The 19,792-nt window shown below is 49.3% G+C and overlaps 2 protein-coding genes across 7 annotated transcripts; one reads left to right on the top strand and one right to left on the bottom strand.

Moving 5' to 3' along the window:
* Positions 1 to 221: 221 nt before the first annotated feature.
* Positions 222 to 8,572, bottom strand: TMEM176B (transmembrane protein 176B). Of its 4 annotated transcripts, none has more exons than XM_029921481.1 (8): positions 8,491 to 8,572; positions 7,861 to 7,978; positions 4,821 to 5,032; positions 3,049 to 3,159; positions 2,642 to 2,698; positions 2,196 to 2,420; positions 1,199 to 1,318; positions 222 to 567 (listed from the first exon to the last, which is right to left on the bottom strand). In XM_029921481.1, exons 3-8 carry the CDS (start codon positions 5,022 to 5,024, stop codon positions 475 to 477), a joined length of 810 nt encoding a protein of 269 aa, XP_029777341.1. In that variant the 5' UTR covers positions 5,025 to 5,032; positions 7,861 to 7,978; positions 8,491 to 8,572; the 3' UTR covers positions 222 to 474. The 4 variants fall into 4 exon arrangements, with proteins under 4 accessions (XP_029777341.1, XP_029777332.1, XP_029777357.1 ...); XM_029921472.1 differs by having other exon boundaries at positions 7,861 to 7,900; positions 8,491 to 8,553; XM_029921497.1 differs by lacking the exon at positions 8,491 to 8,572 and adding an exon at positions 8,407 to 8,482 and having other exon boundaries at positions 7,861 to 7,900.
* Positions 8,573 to 9,013: 441 nt separating this feature from the next.
* TMEM176A (transmembrane protein 176A) lies at positions 9,014 to 13,654 on the top strand. Of its 3 annotated transcripts, XM_029921508.1 has the most exons (8): positions 9,014 to 9,128; positions 9,213 to 9,292; positions 9,845 to 10,046; positions 10,742 to 10,852; positions 11,906 to 11,962; positions 12,133 to 12,354; positions 12,899 to 13,006; positions 13,365 to 13,654. In XM_029921508.1, exons 2-8 carry the CDS (start codon positions 9,225 to 9,227, stop codon positions 13,374 to 13,376), a joined length of 780 nt encoding a protein of 259 aa, XP_029777368.1. In that variant the 5' UTR covers positions 9,014 to 9,128; positions 9,213 to 9,224; the 3' UTR covers positions 13,377 to 13,654. The 3 variants fall into 3 exon arrangements, with proteins under 3 accessions (XP_029777368.1, XP_029777384.1, XP_029777374.1); XM_029921524.1 differs by lacking the exon at positions 9,213 to 9,292 and having other exon boundaries at positions 9,849 to 10,046; XM_029921514.1 differs by lacking the exon at positions 9,213 to 9,292.
* Positions 13,655 to 19,792: the final 6,138 nt, after the last annotated feature.

Raw genomic sequence — 19,792 nt, 5'->3', positions numbered from 1 at the left:
AAGTACAGTATATGAGAATATTTTCACTTTCCACTGAATAGAAGGAAATTGTAAAGAGGAAGCTTGCCACTTGGGATATAGAGCAAAAAATAATTAAATTTAGTCTCAGTGGGACTTTGTTCCCATGTCACAAACTGGCCCTCACTTTCTTCCATGTGTATCAACACAGAGAAAGGTGCTTCACGGCACACCGAGTGCATAAACAAAGGGAGACCACATCCTTTCCAGGCAAAATGATTTTTCCTGCTGTTTCTGTTTAATTAGCGCTAGAGAAAATGCGACAACACCTGTTCAGGAACTTGAGGCCACTGCGATGGGAACAGTGGGGAGAGAGGGAGGGCCGGGACAGTGAACAAGAGAGGCAAGCGTGAGCGGGTCAGTGAGGGGCCCTGGGGAGTGAGTGCTGTCCTCCCCGGTGGCCCTGGGGTACTCCCATCAGGGACAAGCAGGGGACCAAGCAGGGTCTTCAGTGGCTCACAGGATGATGGCATCCGTGGTCTTCTCCTTGGAGGGGGAGGGAGGCACTGAATTCTCCCCTAGTAGCTTCTTCTCTGACCCTTCCTCGTCCTGAAAAAAAACAGGGAAAAGTCAATAATTGTGAAAGGAAAGACAGGGCCTAGTTGGCTTCATATAACTTGAAATTGGGGGGGCGCTTGGGTGGCTCAGTTGGTTGAGTGTCCGGCTTCAGCTCAGGTCATGATCTCACAGTTCGTGGGTTCGAGCCTCGCTTGGGGCTCTGTGCTGACAGCTCAGAGCTGGAGTCTGCTTCCGATTCTGTGTCTCCCTCTCTTTCTGACCCTTCCCTGCTCACGCTGTCTCTCTCTCTCTCTCTCTCTCTCTCTCTCTCTCTCTCTCTCTCTCTCTCTCTCTATCTCTCTCAAAAACAAATAAAACAGTAGGAAAAATGTTTTTAAAATAGAACTTGAAATTGGGAAAGTAAAGAGGAGGGAAGGAAAAGGCACATAGGAGGGTGAGCCAGTCAGAGATCTGGGACAGAAAGGAGCAAAGGAGGGCCTAGAGAGATGGAGGGCGAATGGCCCCGCAGACACGGTGCCGGCACATTCTCCCTGCACAGCCAAGGGCCCCACCATGTGCTGGAAAGCAGCTGAGCCGTGCTCTTGGCCCTGATGACCCTCCCTGTTCCCAGAGCTTCACCACACAGACCCATTCTCTCCCCAGTGCCTCCCTGACAACCCACCAGGGGCCGAGAGCTCTGGCCACACAGGTTTCGAAGACCCATGCTCAGGGAAGCCAAGGATACGATGACCTCCAGGACGCAGACAGCCAGGAGCAGAGCACGGGTTCCTAGGAACAAGTTCTAGGGATGAAGGAAGAAAACGAGACAGTCAGGAGTCTGCTCCTCTGATTCTGCTCTTACATCCACCTTATCAGCCCCTCCAGGTAGCAGACTCTGCCCAACCAACTACTTCCCACCAACGCAAAGTGCATTTTCCAACCAGTGGACAACTGCAGCTCCACCCCAGAGCTGTCTGCAATGTGACCTTTTCACATCTCATGAAGAAGCAGGTCTATTTCTCCACCCCTAGAATCTGGAACAGTCTATAATAATCGTTTTGAGCAATAAAATACAGTGGAGGTGACGCTATGCCTGGCAGCTTCCATTTCCTACCTCTTGAAATATGCCCAGTGAGATACTCCCTGTTGGAAACTGGCTGTCATGGCAGGAGAAGCCCAAGCCACATGGAGGAGCCATTGTAGGCTCCCTGGTGGATGGCTCAGCTGGGCTCCCAGCCACGTGAGAGCCATCTTGGAGATCCAACCCAAGTGTGTTCTCAGATGACTTCATCCAACTGCAACTGCATGATAAACCCAAGTGAAGCCTGGCTCTCTGAGCCCAGCCAACCCACAGAATGTGAGAAGTAATAATAAGCTATAGCTTTAAGCCACATTGGGTGTTGTGTTATACAACAGATAATTGGGCCAGGGCCCACCGGAAAAGCTAGAAGAGCATTCCGTGAGGTCCTCCCTTCAGTGTCTCCTCTTGGCTCCTCATTCCCTTCGATTCAGGAAATTCTTATGCCATGAGGGTCTGAAATATGTCTCCAGTTAAGTTAAAACCTCCTGAACCACAGACCCAAGTCCACACTCAAACAGCCTACATCCTTGCCCTCCAGTTTTCTAGTTCCTTGGGAACAGAGTCTTGTGATGGGTCCCTAATAGACTGAACTCCTCACCATCAGTATTTCCATGCGGTTTCTACATCTATCCTCTCTCCAGTTTGACTCACGACTTCTTCGCCAGGTCTTTTGATACCCTGTGGCAGCAGGTTCTGGGTGATCACATACAAAGTCCATGTCATAGAAGCCATCACTTTGCCAGGTTAAGCTATTCACACAGAGGACAGCAGCGGCCACGGCTGTGGCGACACCAGCCAGCGTGAGCAGACCTGATACACAGCCCTAAAAGGGAGAAGCGCAGGGCTCAGACACCCCTTGGTTAGGATAGAGCCATAAGGTCCTGGCTCCAGACTTGTCTCTTCTTCCTCAGTTCCTGGCCCAGGAACCCCACTCCATCCCTACAGCAGCAAAGATCCCAAAGTATCAGGAACCAAAGGGAAGAAAACAGAAAGCGAGGGCAGAAAAACAGACAAAGGAGGGGGCAGAGGACACCCAAGACTCACTGAAAGTTTGCCCCGGTGCTTCTCATAGACAATGGTCCCGGCTCCTGCTGCAATAGCCTGGAATGAAAAGACACTGAGAAAGGCCTCCAGTTTACCCTCCTGAGGGGACCCCTCACTCATTCCCAAGACAGCCGATTTGAAGCAGGATCCGAGGGACCGGCAAAGAAAGCAGGCATATGGACAGGACTCTGTTACGTCTGCCCTGTCCTTCCCAGCCTGGGCTTAGGGAGGAAAGTAGAGAGTAAAAGGATTTTGTTTGCCCCTTAAGGCAGCTTCCTCAGGGCAAAGAGCATTTGTATCCAGGCCTTTGGTTTCCTCCCCAAATCCTTGACTGAGATCCACAGGAACTTTCTCCTTGCCCATAACCACTTGCTCCCCACCGAGCTTGCAGCCCCTTCCTTACTCACCACAGTCCCTGCCCAGAATGCACAGCCTGAGGTGCACAGCTCTGTCGGGGGCCCTAAGCAGAGCAACACTCCAAGGGCACAGCTAACAGCCCCCAGCAATATCTGGGTAACCTGCAAGACAAGGTGAAAAGTCAGCTCCTTTCCACCAGCCCACATGGCCCAGGAGTGGCCACCCAGCTCTTACTTAGATACCTTTCCTCTCCTTTTCCTATCTTGACCTCTCTGCAGCTCTGATTCTAGAGATTCTGGCCTCTTCACATCCATGAGCCAGCATGATGTGGCTCTCCACCATCCCTTGGATGTGATATCCCATCGTTACTGTTTCCTAAATATCATACTTTGTCACCCCACCTTATGATTCCCACTTCTTTCCTCCTCATTCTCCTTTGGGAATCCGATCATCCTGTCCTAGATGGGACAAAAGAGTGTTTTGGCTGACAGCCATCAGTGGTCAGCATTTTCAGGGTCCCCTCACCTTTCAAGCCATGGGCATTTTCTTTGGGGTTGGCCACCCAGCCACTGGTGAAGCAAGGTGGTGGTATGAGGGCCACTTTTATCCAACATGGTATCTGATAATGGGCGGCCCTTGCTCCCAAGCCCCGTGCGGGGCTGGCAGAGACCTGGTTGGGCCTGTGTCATGATCTGGGGTCTCCTGTTACCCAATCTTACTCTTTCCTTTTTCATTTCATAGCTGTCACACTGTGACATTGGACATTGAACTCAGACTCAGTGCTTGCTTCCTAGAGAACCCAACCATCATGGCCTCTTGGACGTCACCTACACATCCCTGCCGCATTTCAGATGTCACGTCCAAGTTCCACACGTCACCTGCACCCCCAGTGTCTTATTCTCCATACTCCCAGGGCCTCAGTCCCCTGGTTACCCACACTCCTTTGTACTCTAGCCCACCCACTCCCAAGTCATGGAGACATCATCTACAGAGGGTGTAGACTCCTCTCTTTCCGTGTCATTTCTACTGTGGCCCAGCCAGGGGCAGACCCTCCACACTTCTTACCTGGGTATCTCCTGGCTGTGAGGCAGGCCCAGGTTTCTGCTCCAAAACCACCCACAGCCTTCCTGCCACTGATGCTGACTGAGGACAACTTCTCATCCTGTCACTCAAGGCTCTCAGCAGTGGGGTCCTAGGCTGCATTTCCAGTCTGATCTGCCAGGGGTCTCATTCTCTTCACTCTGACAGGACTTGCCCAGTGCATACTGGCTTCTCTCTAATTTCTCCTGCCATTTTATGAATGTGAAATTTTTTTTCTTCCATCTTTCACCTCTATCTGTCTATACCCACTCTTCCTCCATTCAAGGTCTGGCTCAGATGCCAACTCCTGCAGGTCAACTCCCAAGGATCTCACCTGCTTTACCCTTAATTCTAGCTATGAGTGTAATGGTCTGATCCCTTCTGACAGATGTTGAGCACTTTTAGGTGACAGCCGAGGGAGTCTCTCTGTAGTTCCCCCTGAAGTTTGCCTCACATCTGTAGGTCCTCAGTTCACATGGGTTTCATTCAGCTGAGCTAACAGCCCCCAGGGATTCTTCCACCTATCCCCCACCTCCAGCTGGCATGGCTCCCGCTGTACCAAAGAAGAGAAAGAAAAGGCCCATCATTCTTTTTCATCTAAATGTGTAGGGAACCTACCAAATCTTTCTTCTCCCAAAAAAGATGGGATACCAATAGTAAGTTCTCATGAAGAATCAACCCACATTTTTTCCCATCCTATGGAAGGAGAGTTACCGTCCTCTGCAGTACCTGCCACTCTTACCCCCAGTGCCAGCTGCCCATAGCTCATGCTAGCCTCGGAAGAGGCAGTGTCTCGAGGATGAGAAAATAGCTCCTTCAGGGAAGCCCCAGCTTTGAACAGTTCTGCCAAAGCTGACTCCTGGTAGATGTGGATGTTGATGTGAGTGGGCTGGGACAACGTAGAGGCCATGTCGACGCCATTCACAGTCACCATGTTTTGGTTCATTCTTCCTGCTGGGAAGAAGACTTGTAGAAGTGAGGTCTGGGAACCAAGTAAAGTACAAAGGAATATGTCACATGAGTGAAAGGAAAGAAAACAGTCCCTTGTCAACATCCAGAGGGTCTTCCCAGAGTTAAGTATCAATGTCACTGTGGCCTTAATCTGGGATGCAAATCCAAGTCACCTCTAGAGTTCTTCACCATATATATCCTTGGGTCTCTCCCCAGAATTGTCTAACACAGTTTGTCTGGGTCTTGGGTTGGCCAAAGAAATGAATCTGAATTATCTCAGGGACTTAGTATACATATTTACACATGATACTTCTATATGGTGAAAAAATTCAAAAGATACCAGAGGGTATACCTTTAAAACCCTCTCTGCTCATCTTTCTTTCCCAACCACCTAGTTGCCTTCTAGTCAGGAAACTAAGATTATCATTTTCTTATATGTCCTACAATGACATTTTTTTGCACACAAAAGCAGATAAAAATATTCTCCTCCTCCTTTGCCCACAAATGTCAGAATACTACATGTACTGCACAATGATCTGCTCACAGAACTATGTTTGAAAATGATCCTTCCTCACTCATTTGTCCAGCTGCAAAATATTTCGTTGTAGGAATACATCATGATTTTTAAACAGTTTCCTATTGATAGACATCTATTTTCTCTTAAAAACAATGAATAATTCTCTTACAAACCAGTGAGTAACTGGTTACAAACAATTGCCAGGTAAATGGGAATATTTGAAGAAGGTTCACTGCCCCTCTCCATGACCAGAGGAAGGTGTCAGCAAATCTTTAAATCTCTTTCAAATGCATATCAGGAATATTACATTCGGTATAGACTCTGATCAGTTTTATGTAACCTACTGCCCCCTTTCCGGTGTATAACTTCAGCCTCATTTGAAAAATTCATACATTTGTTCAACCCCATCTCCTAGATAGAGAGCATTTCTATGTTACAAGAAGTGCTGTAATGTTCCCTCCCCAGTAAGCCCCTCAACCCCTGGCCTGAGGTGACCGCTGAACTGCTTTCTGTGACTTCAATCCATAATTCTCTTATTATGAGTGATCTTGGTCATTGTTTCCTATGTCTAAGAGCCATTTTTTTCTCTTCTTTTGTGAGCTTTCTGTTCATATCCTGCCTTTTTTGTTTTTACTGTTTTGTTTTGTATAGGAGTTCTTTGCATATTTGAAAAATTGCCATCTGTGACATGGTGCCCAAGTATTTGTTTACAATTTGTGATTTATTTTTTGATTAATCAAAGTTCCCATCTTTAAGATCATAAAAATAAGATCAAGATCATAAAGATATTAAAAAAGATCAAGATCATAAAAATAATTCTTCCCTGTTTTCTTCTCAGTAGTTTTATGCTTTCCGTTTTCACATTTAAATGTCAATCCATCTGGGATTTATCTTGTAAGTTGGAATGTATGGATGCAAGTTGTTGTGGGGTTTTTCCCCAGATGGTTAACTTCTGAAGGATAAGGTCTGTTTGAAGAATATATTTTCTTTGTCCTACTGATGTAAAGTGTTCCCCTGAGCAAAAACAAAGTTCTCATTGGAATTCAGGGCTATCTAGTCTTATACTCTGCCCACTGGTGTGTCTGATGAGCCAGGCACCACTACCACAATTTTAATTATGAGGATAGAGGGGCGTCTGGGTGGCTCAGTCGGCTGAGCATCTGACTTCAGGTCATGATCTCACGGTTCGTGGGTTCAAGCCCCACATCAGGTTCTGTGCTGACAGGTCAGAGCCTGGAGCCTATTTCAAATTCTGTGTCTCCCTCTCTCTCTATCCCCACTCATGCTCTGTCTCTCTCTGTCTCAAAAATAAAATTTAAAAAAATTTTTAAAAATTATCAGTATAGAGTTTATGAGGCAACTGGGTGGCTCAGTTGGTTGATTGTCCAACTCTTTTTTTTTAATTTTTTTTAAAGTTTTATTTATTTTTGATACAGAGAGAGACAGAGCATAGAGGGGGAGGGTCAGAGAGAGAAAGAGACACAGAACTGGAAGCAGGCTCCAGGCTCTGAGCCAGCCGTCAGCACAGAGCCCGACGCGGGGCTCGAACCCACGAACCTGAGATCTGACCTGAGCCGAAGTCGGAGGCTTAACCGACTGAGCCACCCAGGCGCCCCATTGTCCAACTCTTAATTTAAGCTCAGGTCATGATCCCAGGGTCATGGGATTGAGACCTATGGGCTCCACGCTAAGCATGGAGACTGCTTGAGATTCTTTCTCTTCCTCTTCCTCTGTCCCTTCCCCTGCTTCCCCTTTGTTTCTCTCTCTTTCCAAAAGAATGAAGTTGGGCATACTCATTTAAAAAATGAGTATGGAGCAAAAATGAGTATATTTAGGGGCGCCTGAGTGGCTCAGTCGGTTGAGCGTCCAACTTCAGCTCAGGTCACGATCTCACGGTTCGTGGGTTCAAGCCCCACCTTGGGCTCTGTGCTGATAGCTAGCTCAGAGCCTGGAGCCTGCTTCAGATTCTGTGCCTCCCTCTCTCTGACTCTCCCCTGCTCGCGCTGTCTCTCTCTGTCTCTCAAAAATAAATAAAAAGCATTAAAAATTTTTAATGAGTATATAGAATTGAGTTATTTCATAACCCCTCCATGTTATTTTTTTTCATGGCCATTTTTGCTAGATTACTTCTCCGTATGCACTTTGGAATCAACTTGCCCAACTCCAAAAACAACCCTCCATAGTAATTCCTACTTCCCCATCACTGGGGAATCATAACCGTATCAATAACAACTAACAACAGCAATCACGGCAAGCCTAAAGTCTCCCCTTTTATTCTATGTCCTTTTCAGAGCAGTACCATGCTTGCACCTACCTGGTCTTTTTGGAGGTGTAGAGGACAGGTGTTTGAGAGTCTGCAGACACACAGGGAGGTTCGGTCTTATTCACAGACACACAGAAGTAAGTCCCGCCGGATTCCAGCCGGATCTCCCCTGGGGTCCCAGGAACCAACGCCACAGAACAGCCCTCTGAGCCCCCTGGGAACCACCACTTCCCCCACCACACTCCCACCCCAGCTCCCCTGAGCCCCCTGCTCTACTCCTAGACCAGGCCAGTCCTATGAGAATTCCCCTCGAACGCCACAGGACCCTGCTACCTCCGGGCCCCCCACATTCCAGCTTCACTCTGAAGGATTTCTCACCACTGAACCGCCTGAGCCACAGTCGCCCCCCAGGATGAAGGTGGGGTGAGGCCTAGTGAGGTGAAAGAGAGCCAGGCTGCTGCAAGCAACACATGCCTCTCCCCTCCCCAGGTCACAGCCTGTCTAGAGCATCCTGCACACCCCCCAGCAGGTCTATAGGAACTGGGAATAGGGGAACACAGCATCCTGTGGGATAAGATGGGGGCTCTGGGAACTGGCCTTGTAGACGCCGCAGAAGACAAATGTCCTGTAGTGAGAGTCTCCTGGGAAGGGACCACCTGGCCTGTGGGGGCCCCCGCTCACCTGCTATCCTCTGGGAGCCCCCACCAGCCGCCCCTGCCAGCCAGTAGGAAGGAGGAAAAGAGAAGAAGCCAGAGGTGGAGGGAGGAGGGCCTGACCTTCAGCACAGCAATTTCCCAGAAAACAGCCAGGCATAGGGGCCCCTCTGAGGGGGGTCCAGTCTTGAGTAAATAACTAGGCTGGCGAGGGTGGGAGGCAGGAGACTGCACACATGGGAGTACACACATACACATACACACACACACACACACACACACACACACACACACACACTTATCCACATTCACAGCGCCAGCAGATCTGTGTTCTGAAAGCATCTGCCCAGGTGGCCATGGGGGAGAGGAGAGCTTCCCAGGGTTTTCTTGGACTGATCACCTCAATGGGCTTCCAGGCCACCCACCTTGCCCCCGTGCTCTGGAGCCCAAGGATGGACTGGTAGCTGGAAACCCCCCACACTGGGGCCCTTCCGCTGGGCTGTCTTCCTGAGAGGCTGTGGCTAAAAGTCAGCCTGCCCCTCCTCCACCCTGCCTTTCTGGTGTTCTATCAACCTCTTCCTCCATTTGCCTGGTGTCCAGCTCCAGCCCAGCCCTCTCTGCTGGCACACTCCCCGCAGTCTCCCACCAGGACCCCAAAGAGAGCAGGTGAGGCAAGCCCACAGCCAGGCACCCCTTCCCTAGGACCCCTCCCCATCAGACTCCCCACTTGCCCCCCCTCTTCAAACCCAGAACTTGCTGAAGATGGCGGGAGAGAGGAACCAACCACCCATGGAAAATAGACTCCAGGAAGATGGCAGGGGCAGCAGCAGGTGTGTCTCTATTTAATACCGAGTCAGGCTGGCCTTGACCTCCACCTCCACACACATGCAATTCTGTCCTTCGTGTATGGGGGGCGGAGTAGGGGGTACAGCTGGAACAGGCCGTGCAAAGCTGAGTGGCTGTTGGTAGAGAGGGAGGTATTTAGGGGCTAAGGAGGGGGGTCCCCAGACACTCTGTGGAGCAGCTGCGGCAACAGAAAGCTCACCTGGCAGCCAAGGACTTGGGCTCTGCCCAGGAGCCTGAAGGCTCGGGGTAGGGGCTGTGATGGCACACGTAGACTGAGGAATCCGGGGCACTGCTTGAGGCTGTGAGAGGATGGGGGGACAGCAGGTTGAGAGTGAGGGAGGAAGCTCCAGTGGGCTCAGCAGTTGCCACCTCACCAGGAGAGTCGGGTTGTCCTGACAGGACACCTTGCAAGGAAGGGACAGGGATGTTGCTCCGTGACCAGAGACCTCCCCATCCCAAAGGCCAGTGAAATCTTCGGAAACACTCTGCCAACCTGCCAACACTCTCCCTGATGCTCCCTCCTTCCTCCTTCCCAGACAGATGTCCGCAGGCATGGGGACAGCAGACAGAGGTGAGGTGGCCCCTGCGGCCCCGCAGCCCACCCACATCGATGTGCACATCCACCAGGAGTCAGCTCTGGCCAAACTCCTGATAAGTGGGTGCTCCCTGCTTCGTTCCTCCGCCTCCGGCGCCCTCTCCCAGGCCTGGGGCAGGAGCCGGCTGCAGGTGGCCTCCTGGGTAAGTAGGGGCCCAGAGGAGTGCCCGTGCTCCCCGCGTTCCCGCGTCAAGAAAAGAAGACCTTCCTTGTGCTGTGGACACTCTTGGCCAGCCTCTCTGAATCAGAGTTGTATCTTCTTATTAGAAATCAAGATCTCCTGTGCTCCATTTCTGACTTTTTTTACATACTTACTGGTCTTCTCCATAAAAGCTATAGGATGGGTGGGCTTTGGGCTAAAAGGGTACAGGAGAGACATAGCCATTTTTTTTCATGTCTATTTATTTTTTATTTTTGAGAGAGAGAGAGAGAGAGACCATGAGCAGGGGAGGGGCAGAGAGGGAGGGAGACACAGAATCTGAAGCAGGCTCCAGCACAGAATCTGGGCTGACGGCTCAGAGCCTGACACGGGGCTTGAACCCACGAACCGTGAGATCATGACCTGAGCCAAAGTGAGTGGCTTAACTGGCTGAGCTGCCCAGGTGCCCCAAGACATGGCCATTTAAAGTCCCAGCTGGTGGAGCTCTGACCAACCTCTCCCCTCCTCCAGACCCAGAGTAGTCTGGCGCTCCCTCCTCTCTTCTCCCTCCCTTTTCTCATGGGGGGATTCCAACTGTTAAACCCTGGAATCCTCAAAGCTCCCTGAGACTGGGGGGCAGAGGCTGCTCCTGGGCCCAGGCATTGGGAGCCAGCTTCTTAGTTCTTCTTTTTCCTCCAGGTGGTACAGATCGTGCTGGGGGTGTTGAGTGGGGTTCTGGGGAGTTTCCTGTACATTTTCTGCTCTTCCGCCTTGTATGACTTCGGAGCTGCCATATGGATGGGGGCTGTGGTGAGTGGGGCAGGGAGATGGTTGAGGCCAAGGAGGGGCAGATTCACCTCCTATCAGACGTGATAGACCTTCACCATCAGCACCTTCACCATCACCCGTGGTGCTATAAAATGTCAGCAATCGAAAAGCCCCTCAGTTATTCTAGGCTGAGAATACAGATGAGGAAAGGGCCAAGGAAGGTGGTGGTCTGTCTAAGGTCGACGGCCAGGTATCCTGGCTTCCCACCCCGGCCGTCTCCCACCGGGAGGGCCACCTCCCCCAATTCTGCAAACATCAACCAAGGATCTAGGACACAACTCATTTCCAGACACTTGCATTGAGATGAGGAGGAAAAACCTACTGGAGAGTGCGTACTCTACAAGATAGGGTTGCCCCAGTGTCCTGGGCAGGCCCTGCACACAGCGGGAATCACGGAACGACAGTAGTGAGTGTCCACAGATGGGCGTGTGCAACCAGGGCTTAGCATCAGGTCATGGTAACACTGAGGGGCCCGTTGGCATGCCCGCCTCACAGAGTGATAGCAAAATACATGCATCAAGAGAGGAGCCCAAAGTAATCATCCCCATCCACCCCATGGCAAAACAATCAGATTAGTTCTAGAATTGCCAGATAGGATTTGAATCCATCTGTCCACCACGCGGATGGTACGCCAGATGTCCTGTTCCATCAGCTCAGGCTGTGGGAAAGGTGCCTGGACCAGAGGCCACCCAGAGGCTCATCCTGCACTGAGGGCTTCTCCAACATCCTAGGGTGTCCACCATCTGGAACTTTCACAAAGAACCATTGCTTTAAAAGAAAGGTTTTGGAGAGGGAGGGAGGGCTCTTCAGTGTCCCTAAAACAGAGGGTCCTGCCACTTCAGGGGTGGGATCCCGGCCTGACCCTCACCATTAGCCTACTGCAGATGACAAAACTTAGCTCAAAACCTCAGGCCCGCATGCAGCGTGCCAAGGAAGGACCGGCCCATGGCTGCCTCATCTGGGGAGGTGGGAGTTACTGGCGCTGGAAGGCCGGCATCCGCCGTGTGAGTCCTGCTTGCTTCCATCTCTCCCCAGGCTGTGCTGGCCGGAGCTGCTGCCTTCATTTATGAGAAGCGGGGTGGCACCTTCTGGGTGAGTTTGGGGAAGGGCAGGAGTGGACACCAGGCCTGGAAGCTGGAAACCACCCAACCAAGCCTCCTGCTCAGACGCACATGGGCTACATGGGCTGGCCCCCCTCTCCTCAGATGGGTTCTGAGGGGGACTGAGTCTCCAAGGTCTCTCTCTGCTTCCTCTGCCACCAGGCCTTGCTGAGGGCCCTGCTTACCCTGGCAGCGTTCTCCACGGCTATTGCCGCCATCATCATTGGGGCTAATAATATCCGTTTTGGACACCTTGATTTGGGAGACTATCTCTGTGATGTCTACTCGAGTGGCTGGTATGGGGCCACCCTGCCCCCCAGCACTTCGAGTCCAGAAGAAACCAGAAGGCGGCACCTGTGCCTCTCCTATCTGAACATGCTGAAGGTAGGAGGGCAAGAGGTAGGGGCGCAGTGGGTAGGGAAGGCCAAGATGGCAGACAAGAGCAAGGCCGTGTCACCTGTTCTACACCCAACTTGACTACTGTCACCACAGATGTGGCATTAAACAAACCAGAAATAGTTCCTGGGGTGGTGGGTGTTACAGACTTGTGGGAAATACAAACGCGGAAATAACAATAAATGAACTAACCTTGTGAGTGTGCCAAGTCCTGCAAAGGTGCTAAATGCATGCTCTCCCCTGGTCCTCTCAAGCCTTGAAGCTGCCGGGGCACCAAATTGTAGCTGGAGCCTGTCACTGTCGGAAAAGGGACACTGAGGCCTGATGAGATGGGATTCTGTCTGCTCTCCGCATGCTGGACTCGTTTACCACCCCCCCCACCGCCCATTCACAGCTTCTTCCTCAGCCTCCCCCAGAAGCCACAGGCTTGAGGGTGAAAGGGTGGAGAGAGACCCTAGGTTGGAAATGCATGAGAGCACGGAGCACCGATGGCAACACTTTGGTGGTGACAGATTTGGTCTTCTGTCCCCAGGTCCTGATCAGAAGCTTTCAGGCCATCCTCTTGGGGGTTTGGGTTCTGCTGCTTCTGGCATCTCTGGTCCCCACGTGCGTGTACTGTTGGGGACAGCTCCGACGTAAGGTGAGTCCCTAAAGCACGCCTCTGTGTACGGGCGGTGAGACTGCCCACAAGAGGCACAGACGGCAAGCCCATGGCTTGGGGAGGAGCAAAGGGCCCTTGCAGTGAGTCCCCAGGGGCATCGTGCCTGTCTGTCTTTCTACCCCAGTGGTGGCCCAGTCCAGAGAGCCCCATCCCTGATCTAGTGGCCCCCACGACAAAGACCCCAGGAAGGCAGGGAAGTCCACACCCGTGGTGGGAGGCTGGGGCTCTTGGCGTCAGGTACCATGAGGCATGTGGTTGACTCCAGAACTAAGTTGCCCTGGAAGAAAGAATTCACGCCTTCTCTCCCTGGGCTATCTCGCCTCCCTGCCTCCCTTAGAAAACAGAATAAACGGCTACAAGTGAGTGAAATCTAGCCCTGCTTCTCCTGAGTGCTCAAGGCTGGACTCTTCGCGGACTGCGTGTGCCTGCCTCTGGCTGCAGGGAGAAGGACCAGGCTGGGGAAAAGAGATTCTGCAGCAGCTCCAGTTAGCCTGCCTCACCGCTGTGCCCACTGCCCCGCCCCCATCATGACCGCAGCCCCTGCGGCCGGCTCACCGTCACTGTCCCGCCCTGCTTCACGTCCCCTCCTGAGCAGTGATGATAATAAATGACCTCCTGTTGCTCCTAGCTTCTTGCATAGTTCTTCCCGAAAATCTCTCTCAGCTGGGAGTGGCGGAGGAGAATGAGCTGAAGCAAACCCACGATGCTCCTCCCTCTCCCAACCTCCCATCTGGGCCATGAAAGTAGCCTCTCTTGGGCGGATGGTTCTGGATTGTACATCCATGTGCCCGTGTACAAAGGATGAAACAAACGGGGACTCTGAGTCCTGCTCCCTACGATTCAGATTTAAGAGAGTGAACGCTGGGCAACTGAGAATTAGATTTGGGTTTTGCCTGTTTGGAAAAAGTAAGGAAAGATGCACCGAGATGCAATCATTTTGGAAATCCTTTTTTTTTTTTTTAAGACAGATGATGATATAGAAACCCTGAATAGTTAACTGTCCCGTGGAAAAAATACCTAGAACTGCTGGAAATGATATGAGTCATGTATTTTTAAATTCATGGCTAACTTGGACAGGCTACAAGAGAAGTAAGAGTGTGAATTCGGAGAGCTGAGTCTTGAAATTATGACCACCTGTCTGGGACTTCCACGGGCACCCACACATCCAGTGCTGCCTTGGAAGGATCCATAGGACTCGGCACAAGGTTGTACTCAAGGCTACGTTTTATTACAGCAAAGGGTCCACAGAAGGATCAACCAGGGACAAAGGTGTTTCAGGTGGACTTGGGAGGAATCTGGGGTCGGGCTTCTGATATCCTCCTACCAGTGAGGGAGGGACAATAACACTGTTCAAAGGTAGGGGAAGGACAATCAAGCAGCCCCCAAACTGGGAAGGCACTTTGAGACTGGAAAACGAAGCAGGCCACTCCATAGTGTTTGCACAGAGTTTTATTCAGGCTAACTTACTGACGGGAGGTTCACGCAGCTGCAAAGTTACTCTCCACAAAGTGCAGACCACAGTCCACAGATTCTGTCATGAGATCAAAGGGCTCATATGCACCTCAGATGGCTTGTTTGCTCCAAATTGACAGCTGCCCTTTCATTAGGTCTGTGGCACCACCAGCATCAGGAGAGGGAAAGACTATATCTCTACCAGATTCTTGGGAGGCCAAAACAAGCCTCCCCCATCCCAACCTTGGCTGGCATTTTTAATCTAGCAAATAGAAAGAAGATGGGGGGGGCCAAAGATGGAGTCACTATTGTCAGCACTTCTGTGAACACATATGCAGTGTTTCTGCTCAGGAAAGCCCACTGAAGGCTCAGAGCCCAGGGTGTTACTGGAGGCTGGTCACATAGGCACCCTCTCCACCTGCACAACAACCACGGTTCAAGACACTCAGAAGAAAAGCAGGTGTCCACCTCAAATCTCACTGTATAGTCCAGACAGGCTGATACAGTACAATTCAATGCTGCCAGCACAAAAAAACAACCATACCAGAATAAGAACATTCCAAAATCAACTTCTGAGAAGGCAGCCCAGGGCTAGCCCTTCACACAGGGCCTTGCAAGGAGCAGCCTCTATGTTAATGTTTCCTGCTCACAGCTCTGGAGGCATCTGTCAAACTCTGTAACCCAAAACTGCACTTCATAGCCATGCTGAGGACAGCCAACAAATCCTAGAGCCATCTAAATTGGGGCGTCAAAGTGAAGAATCCTGTATATAAACCCGCAATTTCAGGAAACAATGGGGGGGTTCCACCCTATCAAAGGATGTGATGAGCAAACTCTTGGTGAAAGAAGTGACATGAAGACCCATGAATGCAAGTGGACTATAATATAGACTTGGTGCTTGACCTCCTTGTGCGTAGGTGATCCAAGAGAAGGAGAAGAATTTAGAGTCCTCGAGCTGGTGGTGACCCTAGACACTTGTCAGAAACCAACTGCAAATTCTGTCAGGAGAAATTCACCTACACCTTGAACCTCTAAGAATTCCTAAAAACATTGTTTCTTGGGTAAAGAAAGAAAGAAAGAGAAAGAGAGGAAGGAAGGAAGGAAGGAAGGAAGGAAGGAAGGAAGGAAGGAAGGAAGGAAGGAGAAGAGAAAAGAAGAAAAGAAAGAAAGAAAAGGAAAAGAAAAAGGAAACTAAATTCAGCATAAATTTGCAAGCATCAAATCAGGAACACAAATCCTTCAACCATTGCTATTTTCTCATGTAAAATTAGCATGTTTAATACATTTAAAGAAATTTTAAAAGGGAATTAAAGTATTGGCAAAAATAAGAGCTTAGCAAAAAAATTATCAGATTTTTTAACCCCAAAGACAACCTCTAGAAATGAAAATTATAATAATCAGAATAAAACCCCCAGTAAACAGATTAGACATAGCTGCAGAGAGAAATGCTAAACTAAAAGATAGGTCTGAAGGAGTTATCTGAAATGCAGCTCAGACAGAAAAAAATAGATGGAAAATAGAGAGCAATTTAAGAGCTATTTAGATCTGTTCTAGGACAGAATTCCAAGAGGAAGAAATAGAGAGAAAGAGAGAGAAAAGTAAATAGAAAATCAGACATAAAGGCTAAGGAATTTTCTGAATTAAGAAAATAGAAGAGAGATGCCTAGGTGGCTCAGTCAGTTAAGTGTCCAAGTTCAGCTCAGGACATGATCTCACAGGTCATGAATTCAAGCCCCGTGTCAGGCTCTGTGCTGACAGCTCAGAACCTGGTGCCTGCTCCAGATTCTATGTATCTCTCTCTCTCTACCCCTCCCCTGCTCGCTCTCTCTCTCTCTCTCTCTCAAAAATAAAAAGAAACATTAAACAATTTTTAAACAATTACACATTTTATATATAATACTTTTGTTATATAAGAATTAAGTTGCTATGGCTCTGTTAAAATCAGACTTCGAGTCAGAGAGCATTCCTATAAAAGAGGAAATCACTAGTGGTCCATTCAGCACACCTTCTTCCTTCTCCCCTTTTATCCATTCTCTCCCGGAAGCAAGAACCTGTACTTCCACCTGGAAGAGCCATCCTATACCCAGGAGGGCACCATCCATAGGCTGGAGACGGTGCAAAGACCCATGACTGCATGTGCCAAACCAGCCTTGGATTGCTTACCTTTTAATACGTGTCTATGAGAAAAATTATTTCCTTACTGACTTAAAAAAAGAGAGAGAGAAAATAACTTCTTAAAGAAGCCATTTACAATAGCAAGGAAACTGAAAGTTACCTAGGATCAAATCTATATATTCAAGACATTACTAAAATTAATGGAAACTTTATGAATACCTAAATAAATAGAAATGCATACACCGTGTCAATAGAAGGGAGGACTTTGTCTGTAAAGATGGCTTCTCGCTCCAAACTGACTCATTAACTCAATGAAATTCCAAAAAAACTCAACATACTTTCTTAGTACTTGCTTAACCAATTCTCAAATGGACACAGATCAAAAGACCAAGAAGAGGGGGGGTCTGGTGGCTCAGGTGGTTCAGTGTCTAACTCATGGTTTCGGCACAGGTCATGATCTCACAGTTCATGAGACAGAGCCCCGAGTCAGGCTCTGCACTGGGCGTGGAGACTGCTTGGGGTTCTCTCTCTCTCCTTCTCTTGCTGCCCCTCCCTCCACCTCTCAAAACAAATAAATAAAACATTTTTTTAAAAGTCTGAAAAAAAAAGTCTGAGTATCTCTCAGAGAAGAAGCTGGAAAGCACAACTTGATTATAGCTCACTGAAAGCTGGTTTTATGTCTTTTTTTATTTCTTAAGTTTATTTATTTTGAGAGAGAGAGAGCAAGCACAAGTGGGGGAAGGGCAGAGAGAGTGAGAGAGAGAGAGAGAGAGAGAGAGAGAGAGAGAGGGAAAGAGAGAATTCCAAGCTGGCTCTGTGCCATCACTGCAGAGCTCCATGTGGGGCTCAGGCTCATGAACCATTATCTGAGCCGAGATCAAGAGTCTGATACTTAACTGACTAAGCCACCCAGATGCCCCTGGTTACATATCTTTGGACCTATGTGGGTAAAATGAGTCATAGGAGAAAAGTGGGATCGAGCACCAGCATCAGACCGAAGACTGAGATAATCAGGTTCTTATTTTACTTGAATTATCTAGACCCTGTGCATGTCCCCTCAGTATCCTACCACCTGGATATGCCTAGCAAGGTCCTATCACCCCCTACAGAAGGGTTCTGCTTTGCTCTGTTCAAGTCCAGTGATGGGAGGTCAGCCATGGTAACCCACGGACCATACCCCTTCTGGCCCATAATACAACTTTGCCGGCAGCCTCAGATCTGGTGACTTCTACATTTCCCTAGACTTGCTCCTGACGCTGCACTGACTTCTGTCAGAACAGGTTCCCATGACTTGCTGATCTTCGTGCAGCGATGGCTGTCTTGATTATTCCTGACACACCTAGCTTCGTACTTTCCCCTCAGTACTTCAAAATAAAAGAATCTGTAATTTATACCTACACAACTCAAAACTAAAAAGGAAAGCAGGGAGGTGGATAACAGGAAAATCAGGATAGGGGAATCAGGAATGGGGAGGGGGAAAAGTGTGTCTACAGAGAATTGCATAGCACCCCACAGTAGTGGTCACAGTTCCTTCTTAACCTAGATGGTAGATGCATTGTGATTATTATTATTATTATGAAAATCACACATATCCATTTTCTACCCACTTCCATATGAATGATATAATCGCAATAAAAAGTACACACCTGGACCTTGTTTGCTTGAGTTCATTTCAAAACAATATGAAACAATGACTAATGCAAAATTCATTCATCAAATCTATTGGTGTAAAACCTATCAGCAAAAATCAAATGGACCTTTGTTCTCCAGGATGTCCAACTCAGAAAAGTCTCAAAAGCCTGTAGGAACAATGAGAGACAGCTGCCTGCTAAGGGGTAAGGAGTCTGTAGGAATGATGGGCGTGACAGGGTAAGGCTGACCATGGTCCCATAAAACCACTCTATCTGTAAGGGTCCATGCAGAAAACAGACGGCACACTTGAAGTGGATTGTTTGGGAAGTGTTTGACCAAGGGGCTATGTACAAGGGTGCCAGCAAAATCTAGGGAACCATATGTGACCATGCCCTACTGGGGTTGGCAACCGAGGGGGATCAGCGAGGGTATCATTTCCTCTCAGCCCAAAAGATAAGGAAAGGAAGCAATTCCCGGGTTCCAGCCAGAGACTGAGGAAGCTGATGGAGATGGTGCTTGACTTGAGCTCTTGCCTTCAGAGAGACACAGCCAGCCTGAGGCGAACTTTCATGGAGGAATCCCCATGAGTAAATACCCAAAGCACCCGCCTCCTATCTCTTGCTCGTGTTTCCGGTTGGTCAAACCCAGCGGGAAGTCATAGACCGCGAGAGCTTACTGGTGCGATCCAAACGAGACCCTCCTCTCGGGCACACGGAAGGCCAGAGAGAGGTGGAAGGTCTATCTGCAGAGGCAAATGGAAGCCATCTGGAAGAAGGACTTTTGCTTGTGTGAAGAAATATGGTTAAAAACTTCCCAAACTTGGCAAAAGCCATAAACTTCAAGATTTGGGGAGCTCAGTGAACCCTACGGAGAACAAACTCCGAGAACTACAAGCACAGACATATCAGGATCAAACTGCTAAAACTAAAGACAAAGAAAAAATCTTGAAAACCACCTAACAAAAATGACCCATTACCTGCAAAGAAGAGGGGTCCAAGTTTCTGTGGTTTCCCGTCAGAAACCATGATGGCCAGAGGAAGCGGTACAATATTTTTTGTAATTGTTGAGTACAGGCACAAGGTGGAACAGAAACATCTTACTGTGACTGAACGAGGTGTAGTGCAAGGGAGTTTGGGGGGTGATGGTGCTATTCTTGATCCTGATCACGGTGCTGATGACGTGAATCTCTGCGCGCATCAAAACTCACAGAACTGTTCACAGGAAAAAGAAAAAGGCCAGTTTTACTATAATAATAAGGAGGTAAATCTGAGATTATTTACCTATCTCTATCTCAGAATCTCAGAGTCATTTCCAGAGATGTATCTTCATTTTCCCCATCAAAACAGATACCTCAAGGGACATCTGGGTGGCTCATTGGCTTAAGCGTCTGACTCTTGATCTCAGCTCATGTCATGATCTCACAGTTCGTGAGTTTGACCCCACATGGGGCTCGGCGCTGACAGCGAAGAGACTGCTTGGGAGTCTCTCTCTCTCTCTCCCCCCTCTCCCCTCTCCCCTCCCCTCTCTCCCCTCCCCTCTCCCCCCTCCCCTCTCCCCTCTCCCCTC

Source organism: Suricata suricatta, chromosome 2, assembly GCF_006229205.1.
Source record: "Suricata suricatta isolate VVHF042 chromosome 2, meerkat_22Aug2017_6uvM2_HiC, whole genome shotgun sequence".
NCBI classification, from domain to species: domain Eukaryota; kingdom Metazoa; phylum Chordata; class Mammalia; order Carnivora; family Herpestidae; genus Suricata; species Suricata suricatta.
Note: the sequence above shows the minus strand (reverse complement) of the source record. Positions and strands in the feature narration are given on the sequence as shown.

What these genes read in the sequence shown, in the direction of transcription:
- TMEM176B (XM_029921481.1), bottom strand. Translation starts at nt 5,024, where the DNA reads ATGAACCAAAACATGGTGACTGTGAATGGCGTCGACATGGCCTCTACG. An exon ending in ATGGGCAGCTGGCACTGGGG is followed by an intron (nt 3,160 to 4,820) that starts GTAAGAGTGGCA and finishes CTTGTCTTGCAG; the next exon opens with GTTACCCAGATATTGCTGGG. An exon ending in ACCGCATGGAAATACTGATG is followed by an intron (nt 1,319 to 2,195) that starts GTGAGGAGTTCA and finishes CTTCATCCCTAG; the next exon opens with AACTTGTTCCTAGGAACCCG.
- TMEM176A (XM_029921508.1), top strand. Translation starts at nt 9,225, where the DNA reads ATGGCGGGAGAGAGGAACCAACCACCCATGGAAAATAGACTCCAGGAA. An exon ending in GATGGCAGGGGCAGCAGCAG is followed by an intron (nt 9,293 to 9,844) that starts GTGTGTCTCTAT and finishes CCTCCTTCCCAG; the next exon opens with ACAGATGTCCGCAGGCATGG. An exon ending in AGCGGGGTGGCACCTTCTGG is followed by an intron (nt 11,963 to 12,132) that starts GTGAGTTTGGGG and finishes CTCTGCCACCAG; the next exon opens with GCCTTGCTGAGGGCCCTGCT.